This window comes from Ornithorhynchus anatinus, chromosome 7, assembly GCF_004115215.2.
Source record: "Ornithorhynchus anatinus isolate Pmale09 chromosome 7, mOrnAna1.pri.v4, whole genome shotgun sequence".
NCBI lineage: Eukaryota > Metazoa > Chordata > Mammalia > Monotremata > Ornithorhynchidae > Ornithorhynchus > Ornithorhynchus anatinus.
The window spans coordinates 36,887,792-36,912,958 of NC_041734.1; the positions used below are offsets into that span (position 1 = coordinate 36,887,792).

Genomic DNA, 25,167 nt, shown 5'->3' on the forward strand with positions numbered 1-25,167 from the left:
GGGAAGCCAGTCTAGGAAGGCCTCTTGGAGGAGGTGAGCTCTCAGCACAGGGCAACTGTGGCATTATACTTGACTCATCTCTCTCCTTCAGCCTGCACATTCAGTCAGTCACCAAATCCTGTTGCTTCTACCTTCACATCTCTAGAACCCTCTCCTTCCTCTACAGTCAACCAAGGTATTCCAAGCACTAAACTCTACTAAAATCACACTTAATTGAAGACACCTTCCCAGACTAGCTCTTCTTTTTTCCCATTTACCCTCCCTTCTCCTTTTTTTTAATGGTATTTGCTAAGCACTTACTCTGTGTCAGCACTATTCTAAGCACTGGGGTAGATACAAACTAGTCAGGCAGAATACAGTCCCTGTCCCACACAGGGCTCATAGTCTCAGTACGAGGGAGAACAAGAATTGAATCCCCATTCTGAAGTTAAGAAAATGAGGCACAAGAAGTTAAGTGACTTGCCCAGGGCCACAACAGCCAAGTGACAGGGCCTGGATTAAAACCCAGGTCCTCTAGCTCCCAGGCTCATGTTTCATTTACTAGGCCACACTGCTCCCCTGGTCATGTTGCATATGCACTTGGACTTGAACCCCTCAAGGTTCAACTCAAGTTCAATATCAACTCCAGGAACTTGATATTCACCCCACCCCCAGCCCCACATAACTTATGTATATATTCTTATATTTTCCCATTCGATAATTATTTGAATATCTGCCTCCCCCTCAAGACTATGAGGTATATAGGGCAGGGAACATGTTTAACAACTCTACTGAATTGCTTTGTCCCAAGCACCTCTTAGAGTGCTTGGCACACAGCAAACACTCAGTAAATATCACTGATGATTAATTGATGTCATAGCCCATCTTGACTACTGAATTGGCCTCTTTGCAGACTTCCCTGCCTCCAGTCTTTTCCTTCTGCAGTTCATACTCTATTCTATGGCCCATATCATTTTTCTAAAATTTCATACTGTGCAGATCTCTCCACTCATGGTATCCATCCATCTATGCATCATATAGAATTTCCTCACCATCTGCCTTAAGGCACTCCATCAGCACTTAAAGTACCCATCTCATTCTACAATTCCACTATTGGCAATGCTAATAATAGCCCAAAGCCCAGAACTGTCAATAGTTTGCCTACCAATGCTTCTGTACAACTTACCCTTGATGGTGTGAGTTTATTCTACCAAGTGGCCTATCTCAAACACTCTTATTTAAAGTCTCTTTCTGAAGAACGATGTCTTCTTTGGTAAAAGGGTGCCACTTTTTCAGTGACCTCAGAAATATTATGCTTTAGTGCACTTTCATTGCTCTCGGATGGTTACTGTAAGTATGAAGACAACCTCACAAACATCCATTGAAATTTCTGGAGCACAGAAAATTTCTTCAAAGGGATGAATGAAAATGCTGAAAAAAACCTCAGACACTTAAGCTCCCAAGACGTCACATGGAAGAATCATTTTGCATAATGATTCCTTCCTCTGCAGTGAACCAATAGAGAACACTTTCAAAACACGAGCATATCAAATCCTATTCTGAAAATACAGCACACACGATACCTAACAATTGACAATCACTTGTGCTCGTTTTTCTATAATCGGCATATCTTCCCAAATGTATATAAGCTCTCCAGTCCCAGAAGGGGTTGGAGCAAGGAACATTAAAAGCAGACAGGGACATAAAGATAAAACAAAATTTACACAAGTTTAGAAAGAGACTAATCATTGGAGGCAAAGGTGCCCTTTCATGATTTTAGCTTTTTAGAAGGGCTGGGGAGTTTGCAGCACCTTGAACTTGTCAATGTAAAGCCATCCATAATGTCTTTTATTGTCTTTATACCTCGTTTCCCAGCAAAGCAGAAACACATGCTTCAGACGCATCGCAAATAGCTGTCAGGTCATGACCTCCTTCAAGGGCCAGAACAATCCGGCCGCCAGCCAATCCCATCAGCTGCTTCGTCAGGTACCCAAAACCTGGAATGGGGAAACAGGAAATGCAAGAGGAGGGCAAAGGTTGGCAGCTGAAACAGACTCCTGGCGGAAGATCAAAGCATTGTAAAAAGGTATTACATCATATTAAAAAAGCCACAAGGGGTTTGGGAGGACTAAACACATAATAGAAGCCAGGCTTCATTTTAATAAATTCATTTCAGAATTTCAGTTCTACATCCCCTTTTGATCTATTTAAATGTAAGAATTATTGTTTGCAATAGCTGGAGTTTACCCAAGTAGCCAATAATTAGTTTGGGGGATGTTGTGCCAAAGCTAAAGAGGAATAATTTATGTTCTTTCACACCTAAACTTAATTAAAAGCAAGAAGGAAACAACCACTAAGCATGTTGCATCTGCTTCTGTTGGTTCGTGAAAGTTGAATGACAACAGTCCACAGGTATTTCACAGCTGATAATAAAATAACGGTCTCTGAAATCCATGGCTTACGACAAAATCCCAGAGCCAAAGGACTTTGATCATATGATATGCTGACTATGAAAGGTGACCACTTTTAAAAAATGGCACAAAAGGATTCAATGACCCTCTGCAGATTCACATTTTGGATTCAAATACAATGTTTCAAGGTCAGTTTTGATCAACAACTCTACCTTGAGTCCTGAAACAATCCAGCAAATGGTAGAAACATTCCCTAATGTCTAATTATCTTCTTTAGTTAGGTTATTTAATTTAAGAATTCTATATGATTGGTAGTGATAAGTGGCTTAATATACATCTTTTCTCTACTTACATAAATGCTATAAATGTTTTCCCTTTTTACTACTTACTGTCTCTGCTTCCCTAAAATCTCTGATATATGCATCCTTTAGCCTTCCACGGAAACAAAAGCAGAAAGCTCAATCCTCAGTCTTGGCAGATTTCATCTGATTTTAGATATTTGATTTTTTTTTCTATCTTTTTTCAACTTAGTGTTCCCAAAAAGCAATTGCTAAGGTCTCAGGTGAAAAAGAGTGATTTCTGATTCATCTTTTGGAGATGAACAGCCAACAGAAAATGTCTCTTTCAAATGAGAAACAATACTTTCATAAGGAAAGAGGCATTATCTACTATGGTGGCCTAGTGGAAAGAGCACAGGCCTGGCTGTCAGAGGACCTGGGTTCTAACCTTGGCTCTGCTCTTGCCTGCTGTTTGACCCCTTGGGCAAGTCACTTAACTCCTCCCTGCCTCAGTTGAATCATCTGTAAAATGGGGATTTACTACCTGCTCTATCTACTACTTAAACTGAGAAACAGGGACTGGATCTGATCTGATTACCTTGTATCTACTGCAGTGTTTGTAACTACCGCTTAACAAATATTAAAATTATAATATTGTCAATATTACTCTGGTTAAATCTCATAAAGTTGATTTGGTATTCTTTCCCCATCAGCTACAGGAAAGAAAGGCCTGTCAGATAACCAAGTCTTTTACTGCGCCTCACCATTCTGCAGCACCATAAAAGAGGTATGAAAAATTTGGGGAGTACTCAACATCTATCCTAGAACTTGCCCCTCATCTTTCACAGGTATTGGAGCCAGTGGATACCTAACTCTTGGCCCTGTCTACATTTTCTCTGCAGACATCTGGAAAGTTGTCAGTTGTAAGTTAACTTCTCTTGTCTCAATTACCTAATCGGTATAATGGGAATTGAGACTGTGAGTCCCTCTGTGGAACAGGGACTGTGTCCAAACTGATTTGCTTGTGCCCACCCCAGTGCTTAGTACATGCCTGGCACATAATAAGCACTTAACCAATACCACTATTATTAATAATAAAAGTAATATTCATCTTCTGTGACAGATGGACAGAGCATCTTACAGTATCTTTCAAAACCTACTGTTGATAACAGACTTAATCATTGGCTGCAATGAAGTTGCTTTATTTAACATTTATACCCTCATTAAAAAAAATCAAATTGAAGAATGGAAAATTATGAGAACTGTACTTTCCACATTGGTACAGCCACCAAAAAACAGAATAAAAGATTCAAGAGAATTGTCACGAAATACACATTCACAAGAGGGTTAAGATTAAACACAAGATTAAACGTTAAAATGAGCTTAAAATACAACTTACATTTTGCTGACAGATTATAGCCTCCAAGAGGCGTAGGATGGCCTTCTACTGCATCAAAGCCAGAAGATACCAGCACCACATCAGGGGCAAACTCGTTAGCGATTGGCATTACTACCGTTCTGCAACATACAACAGTGAAAGGCACATTACTTTGTCTGCCTTCTATATACATATGAACACATATACAAAGATACCTGAGGTCTAGAATAATATTCATTGGTCAGTAACCAAGCTGACCCCTTCCCCCTTTAATTCCTGTCGATGTTAGAGGGTCTGAAAGAGAACAATGCGTCGGAATTCCAACATCTTTTGGTTCAATTACTTTAACCCCCATCTCCCTCACCCCAGCAAAAAAACAACTGTTAATCAATCAGTGGTATGTATTGAGTACTTACTATGTGCAGCGTATATATTATCTGTACTAAGTGCTTGGGAGAGTACACTACAACAGAATTAGCAGATACATTCCCTGCCCATAACGAGCTTACAGTCTAGGAACCCAGGCTAGTGTATGGTTAATTTAAAAAATTTCATTAAAAAATTGACATCTCAGCATTTATAATTCTATTTATTCCCAATTTAGACTGAGCCCTCAATTTTTTTTGATGTGATACAGGCCCCCTTTGATACTGTGCTGTACTGGGGGGAAGAAATTGAGGGGAGGAAAATGGGAAGGGCACTTGGTAGACCTTGTAACTAACTGGAAAACCCATCAATTAATGACCTCACTACGTGGCACTTGTCTCCTCACTGTGGCAAAATGTTGCTTCTAATTCTCTCCATAAGCCTCTCCAGCATCTGCAAAGGCACTTATTTTTTCCATCCTGGAGTTTTCATTAACCATAATTAAAGACTGGCAAGGTCATGGAGCACACAGGCACTCCCCTCTGCCAAGCTGTGTGTGGTTGTTAGGGGAGGTGGAACCACGGTGTTAGTCTTTGTATAACCACTGTTCTTTTAGTAAACAAAGTGTCTGAAACTGGAGAAAATGGTAAAAGATCATAAACACGTGGCTCAGAAACAAAGCAGTTTCTGGAACTGATGATAAATATACATGCTCCAAGGTGCAGGGGCCTGGGAGTCAGAAGGTCATGGGTTCTAATCCAGGATCTGCCACTTGTCTGTTATGTGACCTTGGGTGAATCACATGGTACAGGTACTGGGTCTGACCTGACTGCTTGTATTCACCCCAGTGCTTAGTATAGTTCCTGGCACACAGTTAGCACTTAACAAATATCATAATAATATTTATTATTATTTTTAACACCTGATAAAAACATGAAGCCTCCAAATCAATCCACTATTCTATCTATATGCAAAGTTAAAATGTTATATTCCTGAAATAAAAGAAGCTCAGATTTTGTATTATTAATAGATTAACTGACAATATAATTTAAGGAGAGAGAGTGTTGGGGTGAAAGAAAAAGGTAAATCTATGTGGGTGACTGAAATAGAAGTACCAGTACGAACAAGAGTCACACAACTATCTTTGCTGTGGGTAAAATGCATTATAATTTTTCCTTTAAAGAGAAAAAAAAAAAACCAACCCAAAGCAACAGCATGATTTCTCAGGAAAAGTCTCAAAGATATATGCAATAAACCCTATGTTACTAATGAGTATTTACAGTAAGTCATATATTACATTATTTCTACAGAGTAAGAAATCACTGAAAGAAAACTAAATTTTCTCATTTTTATTCATTATTAACTTTAATTGATGTTAAATACAAGTTAAGAGAAATATCCCCTCTCTCGACAAAAAAATCCCTAAACCAAAATCCCCCTCCCTTCAAAGAAAGATAAATGGTACCTGTGAATTTACAAAACATCCCTATGATGTTAGGACCATGACTTAGATTTCCCCTTATTGATCTCTTTTAGCATTTTAAAATGGTATTTGTTAAGCACTAACTATGCGTCAAGAACTGTTCTGAGCACTGCAGCATGCTTTACCCCAACCTGATGGCTCACGCTGACCGAAGAGCCCCACATGGGATAGGGACTGTGTCCACCAATTTGATTGTATCCACTCCAACCCTTAGTACAGTGCTTGGCACAGAGTTAGTGCTTAACAAATACCATTTAAAGGTGCACCATTTCATCATCATGAAAAACAAAAACACATACGCTGCAGAAAGACGAGGGCCAGAAAAAACAACAATATTCACATTTTAAAACTCAAATTCTCCGGGTACTACTTACCATACTGGATGGTTACCATTATCTCCACTATTATCATTATTATTATTAATAATAATAATTGCATTTGTTGTGTACTCTGTGCAATGGTTGCAAGTTTTCCAAAGGAGTATATTAGTAAAACAGATTGTGAAAATGATTATGCCTTTCTTCACAGCAGCCATTAGATTTTAAGACTGTGTCTTTACTTCTACTGTACTATATTACTCTTTTAATACAGTGCGCTGCACAAAGAAAGGACTCAGTAAGTACCACTGATTGACTGACTAATTGCCTTGAAGGAGGCACATGGCTTATAATATGGAAATTCATGGGCTTCCCTTAATATCTTGGTGAACAATGTCATCTGAAGGAAGTTGTGTTCTCTTACAACGAAGAGGTTGAGATCTTGCAATACAACCATTTCACTGGACACTGCAGTGTGCTTTACCCCAACTTGATGGCTTACACTGACCGAAGGGCCCCACAGACAGGGACTGTGTCCAACTCAATTTGCTTGCATCCACTCCAGAGCTTAGAACAGTGCTTGGCAGAGAGTAAACACTTAACAAATACCATCATTATTATTATTATGAATGTTCCCTAATTCCCTAACAGAGTTAAAGTGAAAACAAGTAGTGAAAAACATGTGCTATGGCAGAACTGGATGCATACAAAGTCCACTCAATGGGAATTTTGCCACAACAAGAATATAATCTTCAAAAAGAATGATAGAATACAAGAGAAAGGACATTGGACTGATTCTTCACATTTAGAACATAAAATGTGTCCGCTCATCCCTGCCAGTGTACCTAGTACTTATCTCAATTCCTGATAGAACAATATATCATAGTTATTTTTACATTATAGAGTTGAAATTTCATTATTCACAGTTCTTTGTGTACAATTTTCTAGATGGCCAGTCCCGATTATAACACTCATCTTCTACTGCTCTTTCTCTGTTGCACTAAATGGTGTTCCAGTGCTCTCTCACATTTAGAAAACACTGAAAAGGATACCATGGCTTGAGTGATCAACCAGTGCTATTTATTGAGCAATTAACATGCTTCAAAGCACTGTATTAAGTGCTTGGGAAAGGACCATACTACAGAGTCGGTAGATGCAGTCCCTGCCCACGAGGAGTTTAGAGTCTACTGGGGGACTCTCAAAAAGATTAGGGATAGGGGAATTAGTAAGGTATAAGAATATGTACAGGAGCCGTATGGGGCCGGGGTGAGTGACCGGCTCGGCCACTTGTCAGCTGTGGGACTTTGGGCAAGTCACTTAACTTCTCAGTGCCTTCAGTTACCTCATCTGTAAAATGGGAATTAAGACTGTGAGCCCCACGTGGGACAACCTGATTCCCCTGTGTCTACCCCAGCGCTTAAAACAGTGCTTGGCACATAGTAAGCGCTTAACAAATGCCATTGTTATTATTATTATCAGAGTACTTTCTCCTCCTTTAGAAGCATTTCCACTAATTTAGAGTGATTGAAGTCCATTTCAATTTAACAGTAGATAATGACAGGTATATTTAGCACAAATGAAGGGATATCTGTTAGAAGTAAGTGGCTTCTTGCCTAATAGGATATGAGAGACAATTTGGAAGTTAAATATATTTACATATGCACACAAAAAATTTAATTAAAAAATCTTCCAATATTGGTATAGCTTTACCTTGTTATTGAATCTAGACTACACACTTGTATCTAAACTGAAAGCTCGTTAAAGGCAGGGAACGTGCCTGCTAATTCTGTTGTACTTTCTCATGTACTTAGTATATGCTCTGCACACAGCAAGTGCTCAAAAAATACCACTGATTGATTGATTCTATTACTTTTATCAGTGTTTAACAAAATTGTTTGGGCTTATCAAATCTCAGATATGCATTGATGCATTTTACATTTTTTTATGGTATTTGTTAAGCACTTACTACATGCTAGGCACTGTACTAAGTACCAGGGTAGATATAAGATAATCAGTTTGGAAACATTCTATGTCCCACATGGAGCTCACAGTCTTAATCCCCATTTTACAGATGAGGTAACTCAGTCACAGAAAAGTTAAATGACTTGTTGAAAGTCACACAGCAGACAAATGGCAGAGCCAAGATAAAAATGCAGTTTCTTCTGACGCCCAGGCCCGTGCTCTAGCCACTAGGCCATGCTGATTTCTTTGGAAAAATCATACTTTGTTTAGGGCTCTATAGCTTAACATGCTACATGTTAAGAAACAAATTATGAGCACTAACAGAGGAGTTCAGCAATACTCCGAGTTCTGTCATAACGTGTGGAGAAGCAGAGTGGCCTATTGGATGGAGGGCTGTCCCGGAAGTCAGAAGTACCTGGGTTCTACTCCAGGCTCTGTCACTTGTCTGTTTTATGAGCTTGGGCAAGTCATTTCCCTTCTCTGTGTCTCAGTTACCTTATCTGTAAAATGGAGATTGAGACTGTGAGCCCTATGTGGGACAGGGACTGTGTCCAACCTGATTATCTTGCATCTACAGTACCTACACGGGCTTGGGAGTCAGAGGACGTGGGTTCTAATCCTGGCTCTGCCACTTGTCTGCTATGTGACCTTGGGCAAGCCACTTAACTTCTCTGTGCCTCAGTTCCCTCATCTGTAGAATGGGAATTAAGACTGTGAGCCCCACATGGGACAACTGATTACCTTGTATCTAGCCCAGAGTTTTCAACAGTGCTCAGCACATAGTAAGCGCTTAATACTATAAAAAAGTGTTTCAGAAGAACATTGTTAAGGGAATAGGGAATGTGCTTCTGACATCACGAACCTTTATGGATGCAAAGCACTATGATGTTGGAAGAAATTATTTGCATTCAAGAATTCATGATCAAAATGAGAGTACACTAACAAACACATTTTCATGGGGTTTTCCATGAATGGCATCTCCACTAGGTTGAAGTTGGTGTATTGTACAGCAATGAAATCCCTTAACCTGAATACAATGGAAAGTAATTTGAAAACTCCAAACCATACCTATTTAAAGCAAAAGCAGTTTGTGGTAATGGTTAAAACTGGAATTTGGTTTTTAAATTCCATCAAGAAGTACCCATATTGAGGTACTCTGTTTACTAGGGTAATGTAGAACCAGGTTTTTTTAATGGTATTTGTTAAGCACTTACTATGTATCAAACACTGTTCTAAATACTGGGATAGATACAAGTGAATTAGGTTGGACACAGTTATCCTGCATGGAGCTTATAATCTAAGAAGGAGAACCAAGGCATGGATAAGTGCAGTGGCTGGCCCAAGGTCACAAATGAAGCATTTGCAGGGCCAGGATTAGAACCCTGGTTCTCTAAGTCCCAAGCGCACACTCATTCTTCTATGCCACGCTGCTTCTCGATGGGTGAATGATCCAAAAACAGTCATTTGTTTTCATTTACTTGGAACAGTCTGTCCAAATGTGGTTAGTCACTTTAGAAAAAGCAGCCATTTGACTAGTTTTGTAACTCCAGAAAGATTTTAATTTTATTAAACTGTAGATATTGCCTTAGAAAATCTTCCTCGAGACTGAGTATAAAAAATGAAGCCATGCTTTTGGCTGGAGATTTTAAAACTGACAGATCTTTTCAATGAACCCCACAGACAGTTTACATAGAAATAACCTCATTCACAAAGAACTTAAGAAGCAGTTTCAAAGCACGTGCCTGTGGCAGATTTTATTCTATGTTTCAAAGTATGCTGAGCTATTTAATTTCTAACTAAATGAAAACTGCTAAATCACCATTTTAAACTGAAGAATGAAACAATTGGAGAGACTAAAATCGATAGCCCAGTGCATATTGTCCTATAAGAACCAATCATACCAAAATTTAAAACACAATTAAAACCTGTATACAAATTGGTCCATCAAAGGTGATATTAAGCAGGAAAAACCATGAGGCCCATACAACCTTTTCATTATATGATTATAATTATATTTGTTGAGCATTTGCTATGTGCCAAACACTGTATTGAGCGCAGGGGTAGAAAGAAGATAATTTGGTCGGAACAGTTCCTGACCCACATGGGGCTCACAGTCTAAGTAGGAGAGACAGCAGGTGTTTTGGGGAACCCACTGAATAGTTAATTCCAAACATTTACTGTAGTTCAGTAAATATAAAACATAAATATAAAAGCAAATTTCTAGTTAGCTCCACAGATTTGAGTACAAGAGAGTTACAAGTCCCCCTCTAGTGTCATAAAAAGTATGTGCACTCAGAAAATATAATAATAAAAAAAGAGGTTTGGGCTTTATGCAGTAAAAATAATTAAATGTTAATCTCAAAAGAGTTTAAAAGGCTGATACAAAGCTCAAATATTAAATTTGTTTTAAGATTGGCAAATCTGTGTTTTTGAAACAATTCATCTTTTTAAGTTAAAAAAACATATCAACACCCAGTTTTGTCTTGCATGAAACTAAATATTAGGACATCTTAGTTGTAGACTAATTAAGTCTTCCCTGTAGGACTAAGATTTATTCAGAATTCTCTACGGATCGTGGAGACTTAATAAAGATAAATAAAAATAACAAGTCCCAGGATTGTGACATTTCAGATTTCATGCTATACTGGGAAATCACAGGCCAAGAATTGGATTTAATATTTTTGGAAAAGGTACTAAAATATTTTCTGTGAGGATATAAAGTTTGAATGTGTAAGGCCCTTCACATAGTTTTTTGCTCTTATTCACATATTTGAGGAGAGAGCGCTGTTTCAGGCCACCTCTGTGAACGTTAGTTCATAATCCAACTAAACACTTTTGGGCTTTGGGAACTGAGAGTATCTCATAAATGGAAGATGGGATTAGAGGCTGGCATGATTTGGTTGGTATGACAGTTAATTCAAATTGAATGTGGCTTAAAAGACTGATGCATGACTTATACGGCACTTACATGGAAAGAGTAAACCTTGCTGAGATCTTAGACAGTGCCTATCTCTGTTTTCAAGCTTGCCTCTTGGAGTTCTTATCTTCTTGAAGGAGAACAACCCCTCTAGCCTCTGTCCACCAGGTTGATCTCTGCTGTAGTTGTCTCCCTATGGACCATTGCTACGTTGCACTGTTCGAAACTGTGCTTCGCTAAATCTTTCAATTGTGTATTCTGCCCTCTTGACTTGCAGTTCCCCCTTGTCGATCAATCAATGAGATTTATTGAGTGCTCATTGTTTTCGGAGCGCTGTACTAAGCACATGGGAAAGTACAAAATAATAGACTTCATTCATTCAATCATATTTATTGAGTACTTACTGTGTGCAAAGCACTGTACTTAGTGTTTGGAAAGTACAATTTGGTAACAGAGACAATCCCTACCCAACAACGGGCTCACGGTCTAGACTTGATAGATTCAATCCCCAACAACAAAGGACTAAAAGTCCTTTGAGAAGCAGCATGGTATAGTGGATAGAGCACAGGCCTGGGAATCAGAAAGTCATGGGTTCTAATCCAGGCTCCTCCACTTGTCTGCTGTGTGACCTTGGGCAAGTCACTTTGCCTCTCTGTGCCTCAGTTACCTCATCTGTAAAATGGGGATTGAATCTGTGAGCCCTACATGGGACAGGTACCTTTTCTACCCAATTTGCTTCTGTTCATCCCAATGCTTAGTATAGTATATGGAACATAATAAGTACTTAAATACCACAATCATTATTATTATTACTACAGCTTTTAGTTGAGCAAACGCAGCTGCTCATGATTCTGAAGCCATCCTTTTTTTTTAATGATACCTGTTAAGCACAAGTGTCAGGCACTACACTAAGCACTGGGGTAGATGTAAGATAATCAGGTTGGACACAGTCCTTATCCCTGTCCCAGTGATCCATTCTGATCACAAGTTATTTTAGTTAGAAAAAAAATCAGCTCTTACTTAAAGTTAGAAAGCAAGTTTATGCTATTTACCTCCAGTTCCAATGAGGGGATAAAGAAGTCAAGGCAGCATATTCTAGTTCAGTAAAATTCACCCAACATGGTGGAGTCTCAGGGCCACAATGAAGACACCTCATTCCACTACACACTGGCCTAGCAGCACAGCCACTTGAATTAGCACAATTTCTGGAAAGCAATTACTAAACGAAGCTGATAAAATGTACCTTTGAAAGCCACACATCATTTCTACTGTATTAAATTATGGGGAAAAAAAGCTACACTTTTACAGCCACAACTGTACCTAAATAGCATGCTTGGCTTTACAGTTGTTACTATGCCATGGGCCTTTTAGAAAGGTAAAGCTGGTCTCTTAAAGTAGGTCCATAATAACGGTAATATTCAAAATGGAAATACACCAATTTAAGAACATGAAAAAGAGAAAGAAGGAAGAGGAAGCTATATAATGCAGAGTTCATAATATTAATACAACATAGTTAACCCCAAAGTCACGGCTACAAATGCGGAGATCACTATTAAACATTACCACTTTTTTTATATCTACAAATGCTCCATTGTGAATACACCTAGATATCGAATTGCTGTGTGACATAAAACATCACATTAACTAAAGAGGCTCAATATTAACATTTCACATGGTATTTACTCTATACTAACTGTGGGGATTTAGGTACAATCTTTCTATTTTTTATTCAAATTTTCTTTCAGTCAGGCTTGTGCCATATAATTAAATGTAACCATGCCAGCTTTTATTAAGAGTGTATGTGAACTGGAACTTTCCTTCTGCCTATAAACAACAGATGCTGCTCTACAGAAAGAGTTTTACAACAGTTTGTTGCCATAGGCACCCAACAACAACAAAGGATAGTAATCACAGCCTTCTGATAATTTCAGGAATTTCTTTGGTTAGATGCCATAGTCTTTATACATTCATACACTGGGGTTAACATATTTCCCGATAATCTCTGAGATCTGTCATACCTAAATACTTCGGCAGTGAGTTCAGACACAGAACACTCATGGAGCAAATGGTCGGCTGAATTTTAATGTTCTGCGATCTAAAACAGGCATCTTTTCAGACGAGAGCCATAGTGCCCTATACCAGGGCTCAGCATTCTTTGACAAAACAAATCAGCTGGGTTGGGAGAAGCATCCCGTTAGTGGTTAAAACAACCATTCCCCCCCCCCCCCCCAAATATCTTAACACTGTCGTGCTCATCAATTTCAAAACCAAGTTAAAAACTACAGCCTTCTGAAATCCCCTCTCATGGATGTGAGCCTTCAGATAGTGTCTTTCCCAAACTCCAGAGTAAGGGTACTTACTACAATTAGAACTTTTTTATTTCCAGCTCTCATTGTTAATTTCTGAATATGACCAAGAGTTTATCCTCACACACATCTACTTAGAAAATCGAAGACTTCAAGGCAAGAACTTTTCAGAAGGAAAGAAAACTGCTCAAAAGAGCCTAGATGAAAAGGGTACAGAAACTACAACTGTGAACACAGGACCCTCGGGATGAAACATATTCTAAAAAGAAGTAAAAAAACTGGAAAAAAGCCCTCATCTTCAAACTATCAAAAGTAGTGGAATTAAATCTCTGTTTATTCCATTTATAGGAAGAAGACTCATTCATAAAAAGATTTGTTACCTCTTGATGCCACATGGCTCCATTAAAGCTACATTTCACTTGCCTATGCTTGGGTCTGAGTTAAAATGTAAAAGATGAAATATTCTCCTCTTTGTTTTCATTAGCTAAGGGAAATAGGATGGGCCTGCCACTCCCAACTAGCCAAGTATAATAAGGGTTAAGAAAAATATATCATTATCTCCCTGTCTTGCTCAAAGAGTTTTCACTGATTCCCCTGCAAACTTCAAAGCCTCACAGTTTGATATCTGGACTGGTTTGAATTAAAGTTCAGGTTTCTACTGCAAGTTTCCAAGTTCATGGTGAAAGTGCCTGTTGCTTCTGGATTTCATTAAGGCCAATTTTCTTATCTTTTCTTCATCTCCGGCTTGATCCTTGGCAAATGCAACATGGCATCTGATGGGTTGGAATAACAAGGTGCTGCCTTTAAGGCATGTATTGTCTCAGGGGGCTCACAAAAAGACGACAATGACGAAGAAGGGGGGAGAAAGGGATATATGACCCATTCTCTTCACTGCTCTAACTCAGAGGGGACTATAAATTGTAAACTTCAAAGTGCTATTTTACATTCAAATCAATAAAAAAAAAAGAATGAGAAATTTGTGTTTCAAAAAAACTGGCTGAGATTTAAGAAGTTCACTTGACAAGGCATCATTATGAACAAACCTGGCAGAAGATGGAAAAAACATTTCAAGACGGACTTACAGACTAGAGATTCGCCTAGAAGGCAGGGCTTCCCAAATGAAGAGCAGTTGAGTGAACTTAACTATAACATCTGTAATTTAGCTGGCTTTTCCATACAGTGGCAAAAGCACAGCTTTACTCCAGAAGTACAAAAGTTAAGACTTTGTTAAAGCATGGAAAGATCAATCAGAAATATTTATTCTTCCTTTAAAAACTGGACAATTACTAGCAATTTTCCTCATTATAAACCTCAAAATACAGGATGTATTAAAAGTCCATTCTCATGGAGGATTTATCTTTATTTTAATTCCTTTTTTTTGATAAATAAGTGCCAAAAGATCAGAGAGGATTACATGCATGTACTGATACATGTATGCAAGTGCATAAGCCAGGCAATGTGAACAGGAGTTGCAATAAAGCTAATTATGCTTCTGAGAACAGACTTTTAAAACACCCGACCAAAAAAAAAAAAAGGTTGCTTTATCTTTGCCTCTGCAGATAAATCCAGTGAGATTTGTGAAAACCCAGAATGAGGAAGGGCCTATCTTTCAAAATAAGTCAAATTACTCACACCCAAGGATAGAGTTTGATCGAGCTTTGAGCAAATTTACTTACTGCCACTTTGGGTAATTGAAACCCTAATTTGTGCAACTGAATAATTAATTTTAAGGAGAGCATCAAATTGGGGAAATTAAAAAGGGACTACTATTTCTCCTTGATTGAAAAGCTGCAATGGGATTTCACAAAACGATATTCTTAGATATACAGCAAGTTTTCAAATATTTATAAGAGTTACTTTTACACTCCAAGGTACTCAATGTCTTTCGCTGTCGCCTCACTGCCATTAACCCCTTGCTCAAACCCTCTTTTCTGCCTGAACTCCCTTCTCCTACATATCTGACCACCACCAACTTTCCCCACCTACTGATATACCACCTCCTGGAAGCCTGCCTGGACCTAGTTTACTTCTAGTTCATCTCTCTAGTTTATTTTTCCTCCCTATAACCTCTTCCGTATACTTAATCCTACTTGCTAGAGTTTAAGTACTCCCTCCCCCATCCCTATCCCCAGAGCACTAATGTACCTTTCCTTATACACAGTTGATTCCCTAAATTGGTGTGTCTTCCATCATAAACTCTTTGAGGGCACGGATCATGTCTACCAACTGTACTGAACTCCCCAAGAGCTTAGTACAGTGCTCTGCATTAAGTAAGCAGTCAATAAATACCACTGATTGACTGATGGCAACAGCCTCAAATTCATTTAGCCTGATCAGAGGACAGTGCTGAAAACGGTCACGAGAGGAGAAATTAAAATAAAGATTCTAAGATGAACAACAGTTTGATCTGAATTTACAATGACCTAGTTTCCAAACGTTATGAAGAACAAACCATCTCCCAAATCACTAGTTTCTTTTTCTAAATCCTATAACTTTGTCTACAAACTACGTAGCAAAAAAAAAAAAGAAAAATAGGATGTTTTTACAGCAGCTTGTTAGCTGTTCTAACTTTCATATAAAACATGGGTAACGAAAATGGAACTCGGGGAAGAAGGGGGTGCCACTAAATTGTTTACAACTTCGTAATGCTTTGCCATCAAGTCATATAAATTATGAAAGTATTTACTGAGATGCAGTGTGGCCTGGTGGAAAGAACGCAGGCCTGTATCCAGGACCTGGGTTCTAGTCTCAGTTCAGTTACGGGACCTCTTCTGGTGCTGTCTCCCTTCCCCACTTCTGCAAACTGCAGAATGCCAGACAGAAGATAGCCTCCCTCAACCAACGCTGCTTCATTTCCAACCAGCCCACCTTGAGCACTGGGCAAACACATAAATATGAAAATGTTAAAAGGGGAAATGATGAATATGAATTACTGAGAAGGGAAAAACAAATCACAGCCAAAGGCTGATGAGATTTGATTTGATTCATTCCATCCTACAAAACTAAACGAGTGTTACCTGAAAGCTGTTAAGTACTCGGCATCTCCCATTGGTGGATCAAGGCCACCAGTAAAAGCCATATTGACATTGAAGCCAACGCCTGGTCCTGTGCCAACCTAAAAAAGTCAGAGAAAGAAAAAAAGAAGTATAATAAATACGTAGGCCCTTCAGTCAGCCAAATTTTTAAAAATCAGATTCCAAACCTATTTCTGAGAAAGTCCTGTGATTACTCGGCCCCAATATATGGACATTTCTCTTTTTTCCAAGAAATCCCAAGGAAAACAGTTTTATAAGTTGCCTGTTATTCTTCTTCATCTCAAATTCATGCAATTAAAATGAGTCATGATGAACAAATGTTTACTGAGCAGCTCCGGGCTGAATGGCATTGTACCAGACACTCTGCAGTTTACAAAGTTTAATCTGACACGGTGCCTGGCAAATGTTATCAATGAATCTGAAACAAGAGTGCGGGGAGGGAAAGGGCGGAAGAGGTGGGAGAAGGCTTGGACATTTTGCATGAAGATTTCTCAGAGGTTTACGTTCTACCTTACTTTTCTGTCAAAAATAGGATCCAGTGGTTAATGGTATGGTACAGCAGCTTGGGGCAGACACTCCTCCGCAGAAACACAAAAGGATTGGCCTTATGCTCAAAGTGAGAGCTCCCTCAGCTGGTGGCAAGGAAAAACTGGACAAAACCAATGCAGTTATGCAGCCCCTGACCCAAACTGGCCTTTGAGTTGGCTGGTTTTGCACCTGAGCCGCTTGCTTTGTAATGGTGAAGATTCACCAACACTGAGGATCTGGTTGTGAACAGTTCTGGGGGGCGGGGAGGACTCAAAAGAATTTCAAAGTTAATCTTTTAAAAATTTTTAAATGCCGTGGAATTGGAACCACACACACGTTGCCGTGCAGTTTGTCAGAGAAAAGGGTCGATGTTGACTCACCCGTTGTAAGCTCTTGATGGGCAGGAAATGTGTTTTCCAACTTTTTTGTAATGTACACTCCCAAGCTACTCCTTTAGACTGTAAGCTTGTTAAAATCAATCTCATTTATTGAGCACTTACTCTGTGCAAGGCACTGTACTCAGTGATTTGGAGGGTACAACACAATATAACAGACACATTCCCTGCTGCCAAATGAATTTACAGTCTAGAGGGGGAGGCAGATAATTATAAATAAATTACAGGTATGCACATAAGTCCTGTAGGGCTGTGAGGGAGGTGGTGGTGAATAAAGGGAACTAGTCAGGGTGACACGGGAGTGGGAAAAGAGGAAATGTGGGCTTAATTTGGGAAGGCCTCTTGGAGGAGATGTGGCTTCAATAAGGCTTTGAGAATGTGAAGAGTCATTGTCTGTAGGATGGGAAAAGGGAGGGCTTCCCAGGCCAGAGGCAGGACATGGGCGAGAGGTCGGTGGCAAAATAGATGAGATCAAAATACAATGAATAGGTTGGCATTAGAGGAACAAAGTGTGTGGGCTGGGTTGTAGTAGGAGAGTAAGGAGATGAGGTAGGAGGGAGCAGTGTTCTTGAGTGCTTTACAGCCGATGGTAAGGAGTTTCTGTTTGGATGCAGAGGAGGGTGAGCAACCACTGGAGATTCTTGAAGAGTGGGGAAAGACGGACTGAACGATTTTGTAGAAAAATGATCTGGGGAGCAGAATGAAGTATGGGCTTCAGTGGGGAGAAATAGGAGGTAGTGAGGTCAGCAAGGAGACTCATACAGTAATCAAGGTAGGATAGGATAAATGCTCGGATTAAAGTGGTAGCAATTTGGATGGAAAAGAAAAGTTGGATTTTAGTGATGCTGTGAAGGTTGAATCGACAGGATTTGAATGAATGAGAGACTGAATATGTGAGTTAAATGAGAGAGGAATCAAGGATAACGCCAAGGTTATGGGCTTGTGAGACAGGAAGGATGGTGGTGGTGTCTGAAGTAATAGGAATGTCAGGGGGAGGACAGGGCTTGGATGGGAAGAAAGGAATTCTATTTAGGACATGCTAAGTTTGAGGTAATGGCAAGACATCCAAGTTGCGATGTCTTGAAGACAGGAAGAAATGCAAGACTGCAGAGAGGGAGAAATATCAGGGCTGGAGAGGTGGTATTTGAAGCTCATTAGGGGCAAGGAATGTATCTACAAACACTGATATTGTACTCTTCCAAGCGCTTAGTATAGTGCTTTGCACACAGTAACTGCTTCTTAAATATGCCTGATTGACTGAAGCACTTAGTTCAGGGCTCTGAACACAGTGAGTGCTCAATAAATATCATTGACTGATTAATTAACCAGGGGAATTTGAATCGCCTATATACATATTTCTCAGAAAATGGTTTGCTTTTTTCTAGAGTGCTATATTTCAGCATAAAAGCCTCCCAAAATGCAGGACTCCAGCATCAAAAAACAATGCATTAACTCCAAGAGTGCATGTTTGAGTGGGGAATATAGGGTTTAGGAGGATGGATAAGAAAGCTTTCCCCATTATTACCCATAAACAAGAGTTCACAAATGCCAACTTGACTAATAACAAGCACATCTTTGCCACTGGATGACGACTGTACTTTTGGCTTGTCAACTCTGCATACTGCAAAAATGTGGCATTATTTTAGGATGACACTCCACAACTCTCAACATTGAAAAAGAAGGATAAAGATGAAGTATCAAGCAATTGTAAATGGGAAATAATGCCTGTCAATAAAAGGGCTTTTAATAAATGTAAAAACAGACGCCCTTATACTGTTTCCATTCTTTATACTGTTGCTACTATGTCTGTAAATCATGATGCACAGTATGCCAAAGTAAATAAGATGGACTCGCTGTCTGCAATTTGATCACAATTTTCATTCACGCCAACATCTTTGGTTCTGATGAACCAAATGCTTTAAAATCATTCTTCGAAGGCTAGAGTAAAGAAGCAATGTTTTGTTGCCAACAACCCTCCATTTTGAGTTACAGGCCCCCCAACCTTTTCCAGCAATCTTCGGAATCTCTGTTAATTCTAACTTGTGAATACTTTGACAGAGCAGGACTTCCTTGAATGGAAAAATTCCCTGTGCCAGATTACAAAGAGAAAAAATCTGAATATATATAGACTTTCTTACCTCGTCAGGTGACCCGCTCCCTGGGAAGAAGTTCCCATCATCATAGCGATGTAGTGAAATATAAAGAACATTAGGGTCATTGTAAAAAGCTTGCTGAGTGCCATTCCCATGGTGCACATCCTTGAAGAATAGAAATAACAAAACATGGTAGAGATTAGGACGCCGTTGGTCTTGGTTCAGAGGTTTTATATTTCATGAATTGTGGTTTCTTATATCACAGTTCCCCAACTGCAAAGAGGATAACACTAATAAGTAATAACAATATGGAAACAGCAATAACCATTCATCTCTTTTGGTGCCTACATAGAACCCCTGAGGAGGCAGTTCAGTGGTGACGGGTTTGAAAGAAGCAGGGTAAACCACCGTGTTCCTAAAGGCCTGCGGAAGGGGCAGAGCCTGGTCGTTTTATTTGATTCCTTGCTGCTGACAGGCTCCAAAGTGAGCTGGGGGGGTTCTTGGTTCAGCCTTGATCTCTAGACATAAATCTGAGTCACCACATGAGTGTTCTTGAAGCTGTCAGTGCCGTCCTACTTCAAACAAAGAAGTAAGCTCAGGAGTGTGCAACTAAATGCTACTTTCCTAGACTCTCCTGATAAGCTAGTCGAGATCATTTCCATTTTTATCATTCACTTCACTAATAATAATAATAACAATAATAATGTATTTGTTAAGTGCTTACTAATGTGCCAAGGACTAGGCTAAGCACAGGAATAGATAGAATATAAGCAGATCAGATAGTCCCTGTGAACTGAAAACTAGAAAAATGCTCAATTCTTCTCAAACTGTCATTAAACAAGGAATAATAATAAATAATAATAATAGTGATAGCAATAATAGTGGTATTTAAGCATTATTCATCAAACATTGGCATCAATCAGTGTTCTAAGTGCTAGGGTGGATACAGTACAATCTGATCTGACACACTCCCTGCCCTACATGGGGTTCAAACAGAACCGGGTTTGGCATACAGTAAGTGCTTAACAAATGTCATCATTATTATTACTAAACCTAGGGGGAGGGAAAACAGGTATTTAATCCCCATTTTAATGAGGAAACCAAGGCACAGAGAAGTCAAGTGACTTGACAAAGGACACACAGCAGCAAGTGATAGAGACTTCTTGACTCCCAGGCTTGTGTTCTTTCCACTATAGACAAGGGAATGTGTCTGCTAATTCTGTTTTACTGTACTCTCCCAAGTGCTTAGTATAGTGCTTTACACATAGTAAGCACTCAGTATTCATTCAATCGTATTTGTTGAGCGCTTACTGTGTGCAGAGCACTGTAACTGATTGATAGAGGAACAGTTTCAGAAAGTTCACGGAATATCCCAGAAAATTGGCTGATTTTCCATTTTGTTCCAACTCCCAAATCTCTGGTAAGCATGCCATACCTGATCCAGGACCAGGCAGCAGGAGGGAGCAAGCAACTTGAGCCTCTTCTCTAAGCCTTACCTTTTCTTTGCCCTTCACATCCATCCAGTGGTTCAGCCCAGGAAAGGGGCCTCCTGGGGAAGCAGGGTCTCCCCTCCCCGACACCTCTTGATTAATATGGAGCAGAGTGTGAAGGTATCTTTGTGTTCATAATGGGTTTAATCAATGAGTTTTCACCAAGGAGGAAGATGTAGGATTTAGTTGTGGGTCTGGCTACAAAAGGTGGTAGAAAGTCAGTCTCTTTGGACCCAGGCCCAGGACCACACAACCACTAGGGTAAAACAAACCTTCATTCTATTTTTTTTCTTCAATGACTTCCCCTGTCCTTGACCTAAACAAACCTTCACTCTATTTTTTTCTTCAATGATTCCCCCTGTCCTTGACCTCTTTGTTAACATGGACCAAGGTGAAGCGCTGATGCTTGTGCAGACTTCCCAGACTTTTCATTTTACTTTTGTTTTCCACCCTCTCACTATCTTCAACGGCCATATCCATTATTGAATCTTAACTGCTAAGACTCTGTAAGGGGCATTCAAGAACAGTGAACTAGGTGGATCTGAACAACAAGAAAACCATAAGATAAACCATTTTTTTCCTTTTTTATGGGTTCGCTACCCAAGAAAGGGGGGCTTTCTTGGGTAGTGGAGCTCCCTTGATCCTTCCTTCCTCACTGGTTTCCTCATCGGAATGGGCTTTTACATTCTTCAGGCTTTAATTTTTCTACCTATTCCTTCACTCTCTAAGAGTAACAACTCCACATCATATCACTCCTAACTGCAGGACCAGGTGATGGCAACTGGAGCAGCTTGACCTAGTGGAAAGAGCATGGGCCTGGGAGTCAGAGGACTTAGGTTCTAATCTTGGTTCTGCCACTGGCTGGCTGTGTGACCTGGGCAACTCACTTAACCTCTCTGTGCCTCAGTTTCCTCATCTGTAAAATGTGGGTTTGATACTTGTTTTCCCTCCCCTTCAGACTGCGAGCCCCATGCCGGACAAGGACTGTGTCTGACCTGATTATCTTATATCTACCCAAGCACTCAGTACAGTGATTGGCATATAGTGACCATTTAACAAATACAATTATCATAATCAGTCATTGCCCAGAAGGGATGGCATCCTTCGTAGTGGCCGCTTGTGTGTAAGACACAGGAAACATGTCTGCCAACTGTGTTGTACTGTAGTTTCTCAAGCATTTAGAACAGTGTTCTGAACACAGGAAGTGCTCAGTTTATATGATTGGTTGGTGCCGGGAGGGATGGCTTAGAGAATGGTGATGGATGTGTCTTGTTAATGATTTCTTTCCTCATTGAAGCAGTGGTTGTTGTGGGCTGGGAGTAGGGAGGTGGTTTTATAGTCGGGCACTTGCTGAAGCAATGAGAAGCAGCATGACATAGTAGATGTAGCACGGGCCTGGGAGTCAGAAGATTAGGGGTTTTAATCCCAAGTCTGCCACTCTGCTGTGTGACCTTGGGCAAGTCACTTCACTTCTCTGTGCTCTATTTCCCTCATCTGTAAAATGAGGATTGAGACTGTGAGCACTGCATGGAACAGGGACTGTGTCCAATTTGATTTGCTGGTATCCACCCCATAGCTTAGTACAGTGCCTGGCACATTTAAGCGCTTAACAAATACCATCGTTATTATTATTACTTGCTAGGAACAGTAAAAAAAGTGATTATCTGGGGATACTGCACTAACTACTGAAAACACCACCCTTGTCTGCATGTGCCTTACTCTGATACACCTTCCACTTTCCACCTCCAATCTGTCTCTTGACCAGAAGCTCCTTGAGGGCAAGGGACATGTCTACCAACTCTGTTTTATTGTACTGCCCCAAAGACATAGAACAGTGCTCTACACAGTAAATGCTCAATAAATATGATTGTGTGGAGCACAGTGCTCTTCATATAGTAAGCACCCAATAAATGCCACTGATTGATTAAAGAATAGTTTAAATAGGACTAGACTACTACACAACCCTTCCGCACTCTGATGGCAACAGCTTGGGAAGCAGCGTGACGCAGTGGAAAGAGCACGGGCTTTGGAGTCAGGGCTCATGAGTTCGAATCGCAGCTCTGCCACTTGTCAGCTGTGTGACTGTGGGCAAGTCACTTAACTTCTCTGTGCCTCAGTTCCCTCATCTGTAAAATGGGGATTAAGACTGTGAGCCCCACGTGGGACAACCTGATTCCCCTGTGTCTACCCCAGCGCTTAGAACAGTGCTCTGCACATAGTAAGCGCTTAACAAATACCAACATTATTATTAGCTTAGAGAGTCAAACAGGGCACTTTTGGCTGTGATGTAACTGGCTAGATCACTGACAATATGGATTAATTTCTGATTTGTTTAGAAGTGCCCAGACTCTGTTCTTTTGGGTGTTTCAGATGCTTTTGTAAGGTTTTTAAATACAGTACAAATGGACTCTGTGCCTGTCAGGCTGTAGTGATTATTCCGGCTGTGGTGTTTAGTTTCAAAGTTACATTGTCGTACCTGGAGTGGATGGTTAATGACATTCTTCTAATAATAATAATAATGATAATTGTGGTATTTGTAAAGAGGTTACTATGAGCCAGGCACTGTACTAAACGCTGGGGCAGATTCAAGTTTATCAGGTTGGACAGAGTCCCTGTCCCACATGGGGCTCACAGTCTCGATACCCATTTTTACAGATGAGGTAACTGAGACCCAGAGAAATGAAGTGACTTGCCCAAGGACACAGAGCAGACAAGTGGCAGATGCAGGATTAGAACTCATGATCTTCTGACTCCCAGGCCCGTTGTCTATCCATTATGCCATGCTGCTTCTCTGCAACATGTCAGAAGGATGCTGATTTCAAGTTGAGAGCAGTAAAACAGTTAGTTTCCCTATTCAGCTTTCACCTTGCTTCTTTAAGTATGGATTCTGAGAGGATACCTGAAGTCTTCTGGCACTTCTTCATCATTCTGAATGTGGCTGGCTACCGGGTTTGTGATGATAGAATGCGGAACGCTAAGAGTAACCTATCAGTGCTAATGGGAAAACAAATCCCGCTGAGAGGGAGATACCGTGGATCCCCATCACAGCCGAGGCAGAGAAAGGAACAATATGTCAAAGATCTTCTGTACTTGCCTTTCACTACTGAGGATGTTTTCCTATGAAGCAAAGAGGACCTATGAACTTCTCAAAAGGAGAAGTCTGGCCTCGGGTACAACTTTTTTGGAAAGATGCTCTCTCAGAGTAAGACGAGAAAAATGGCACAACTTGTCAAACTGCTAGCATTCCTGCAGAAACCTTTAAGCAAAGAGGAGCTATTGCTTCAGTGTTTGCACAGATATCTGCCAGTTATCTTCGAAGCTTGTAACGTTTCTAAAATGCTGGAGTAAACGTCATAACATAAAACCAGCAGGGGGGGCACAGAGATTGATGAATATTGAAACTGCAGTGAGGAATGCCATCTGCTTCTGATTTTTAGGGTCTCATGCCCCAAAGATGCCAAGATGGTTCCAGGAAGCCCAAATAACAAATCTCTGACTCCAATATGTCTTTTGGGAGTCAATCTTCCCTTCAAATCTACTTGGTAGCCCTAATTAAGCACCTGCTTAATTAACAGTGATGCCAGATTAGCTTTAACTTCGTGAGCAAAAGTGTTCCACTCACCCAGTCGACTATAAGGATCTTGCTAACATTCAGTCTCTGTTGGAGAAGTTTAGCTGCAATCGCCACAGAATTAAAATAGCAGAAGCCCCTGGAAATAAATATTTGGAGAGGTACACAAGAAAAAGAAGGGTTACCCTTAGTTTTAACATAATCTCTAGTGAAATTAATACATGCATTGCCACTCAATAGGTGAATGTTCCTGTGGCTTTCACCCTCAGTTAACAGGTACAGATGGGATCAGCCTCATGGAAAGGTCTTCTCAGCAACTGAAGCTGGGAGGAGTTGTCACTGCTTTTGTCCCGATTCTGATGGATTCTGTAGACTGTAAGCTCATTGTGGACAGGGAAGTGTGTCTGTTATACTGTTGGGTTATACTCTCCGAAGCGGTTAGTACAGTGCCCTGCACACAGTAAGCACAATTGATACAATAAATACAATTAATTGACTAATTGCCATTGGCTCTCTGGGGCAGTGCCCAGGCTGCACACCACCAGAGAGGTCATGATTTTCCATGTAACTGCAGAATTACATTTCTTAGACATATTCCCTATGGAGCAATGACTTTCTAGGAATAAACCTGTGAATTAACTGTAAATTTGAAAAAAAA

The 25,167-nt window shown here is 40.1% G+C and overlaps 1 protein-coding gene across 10 annotated transcripts in view; it reads right to left on the reverse strand.

Annotated features, from left to right (window-relative positions):
• HDAC4 (histone deacetylase 4) overlaps window positions 1-25,167 on the reverse strand; it is a 516,681-nt gene that overhangs the window by 20,377 nt on the left and 471,137 nt on the right. For all 10 annotated transcript variants that reach the window (XM_029068939.2, XM_029068943.2, XM_029068940.2 and 7 more), the window contains 5 exons: window positions 24,561-24,648; window positions 19,494-19,613; window positions 16,415-16,512; window positions 4,068-4,186; window positions 1,843-1,976 (listed from right to left, as the gene is read on the reverse strand). In XM_029068939.2, coding sequence (XP_028924772.1) covers window positions 1,843-1,976; window positions 4,068-4,186; window positions 16,415-16,512; window positions 19,494-19,613; window positions 24,561-24,648 — 559 coding nt within the window. The remainder of the gene's footprint in view (window positions 1-1,842; window positions 1,977-4,067; window positions 4,187-16,414; window positions 16,513-19,493; window positions 19,614-24,560; window positions 24,649-25,167) is intronic.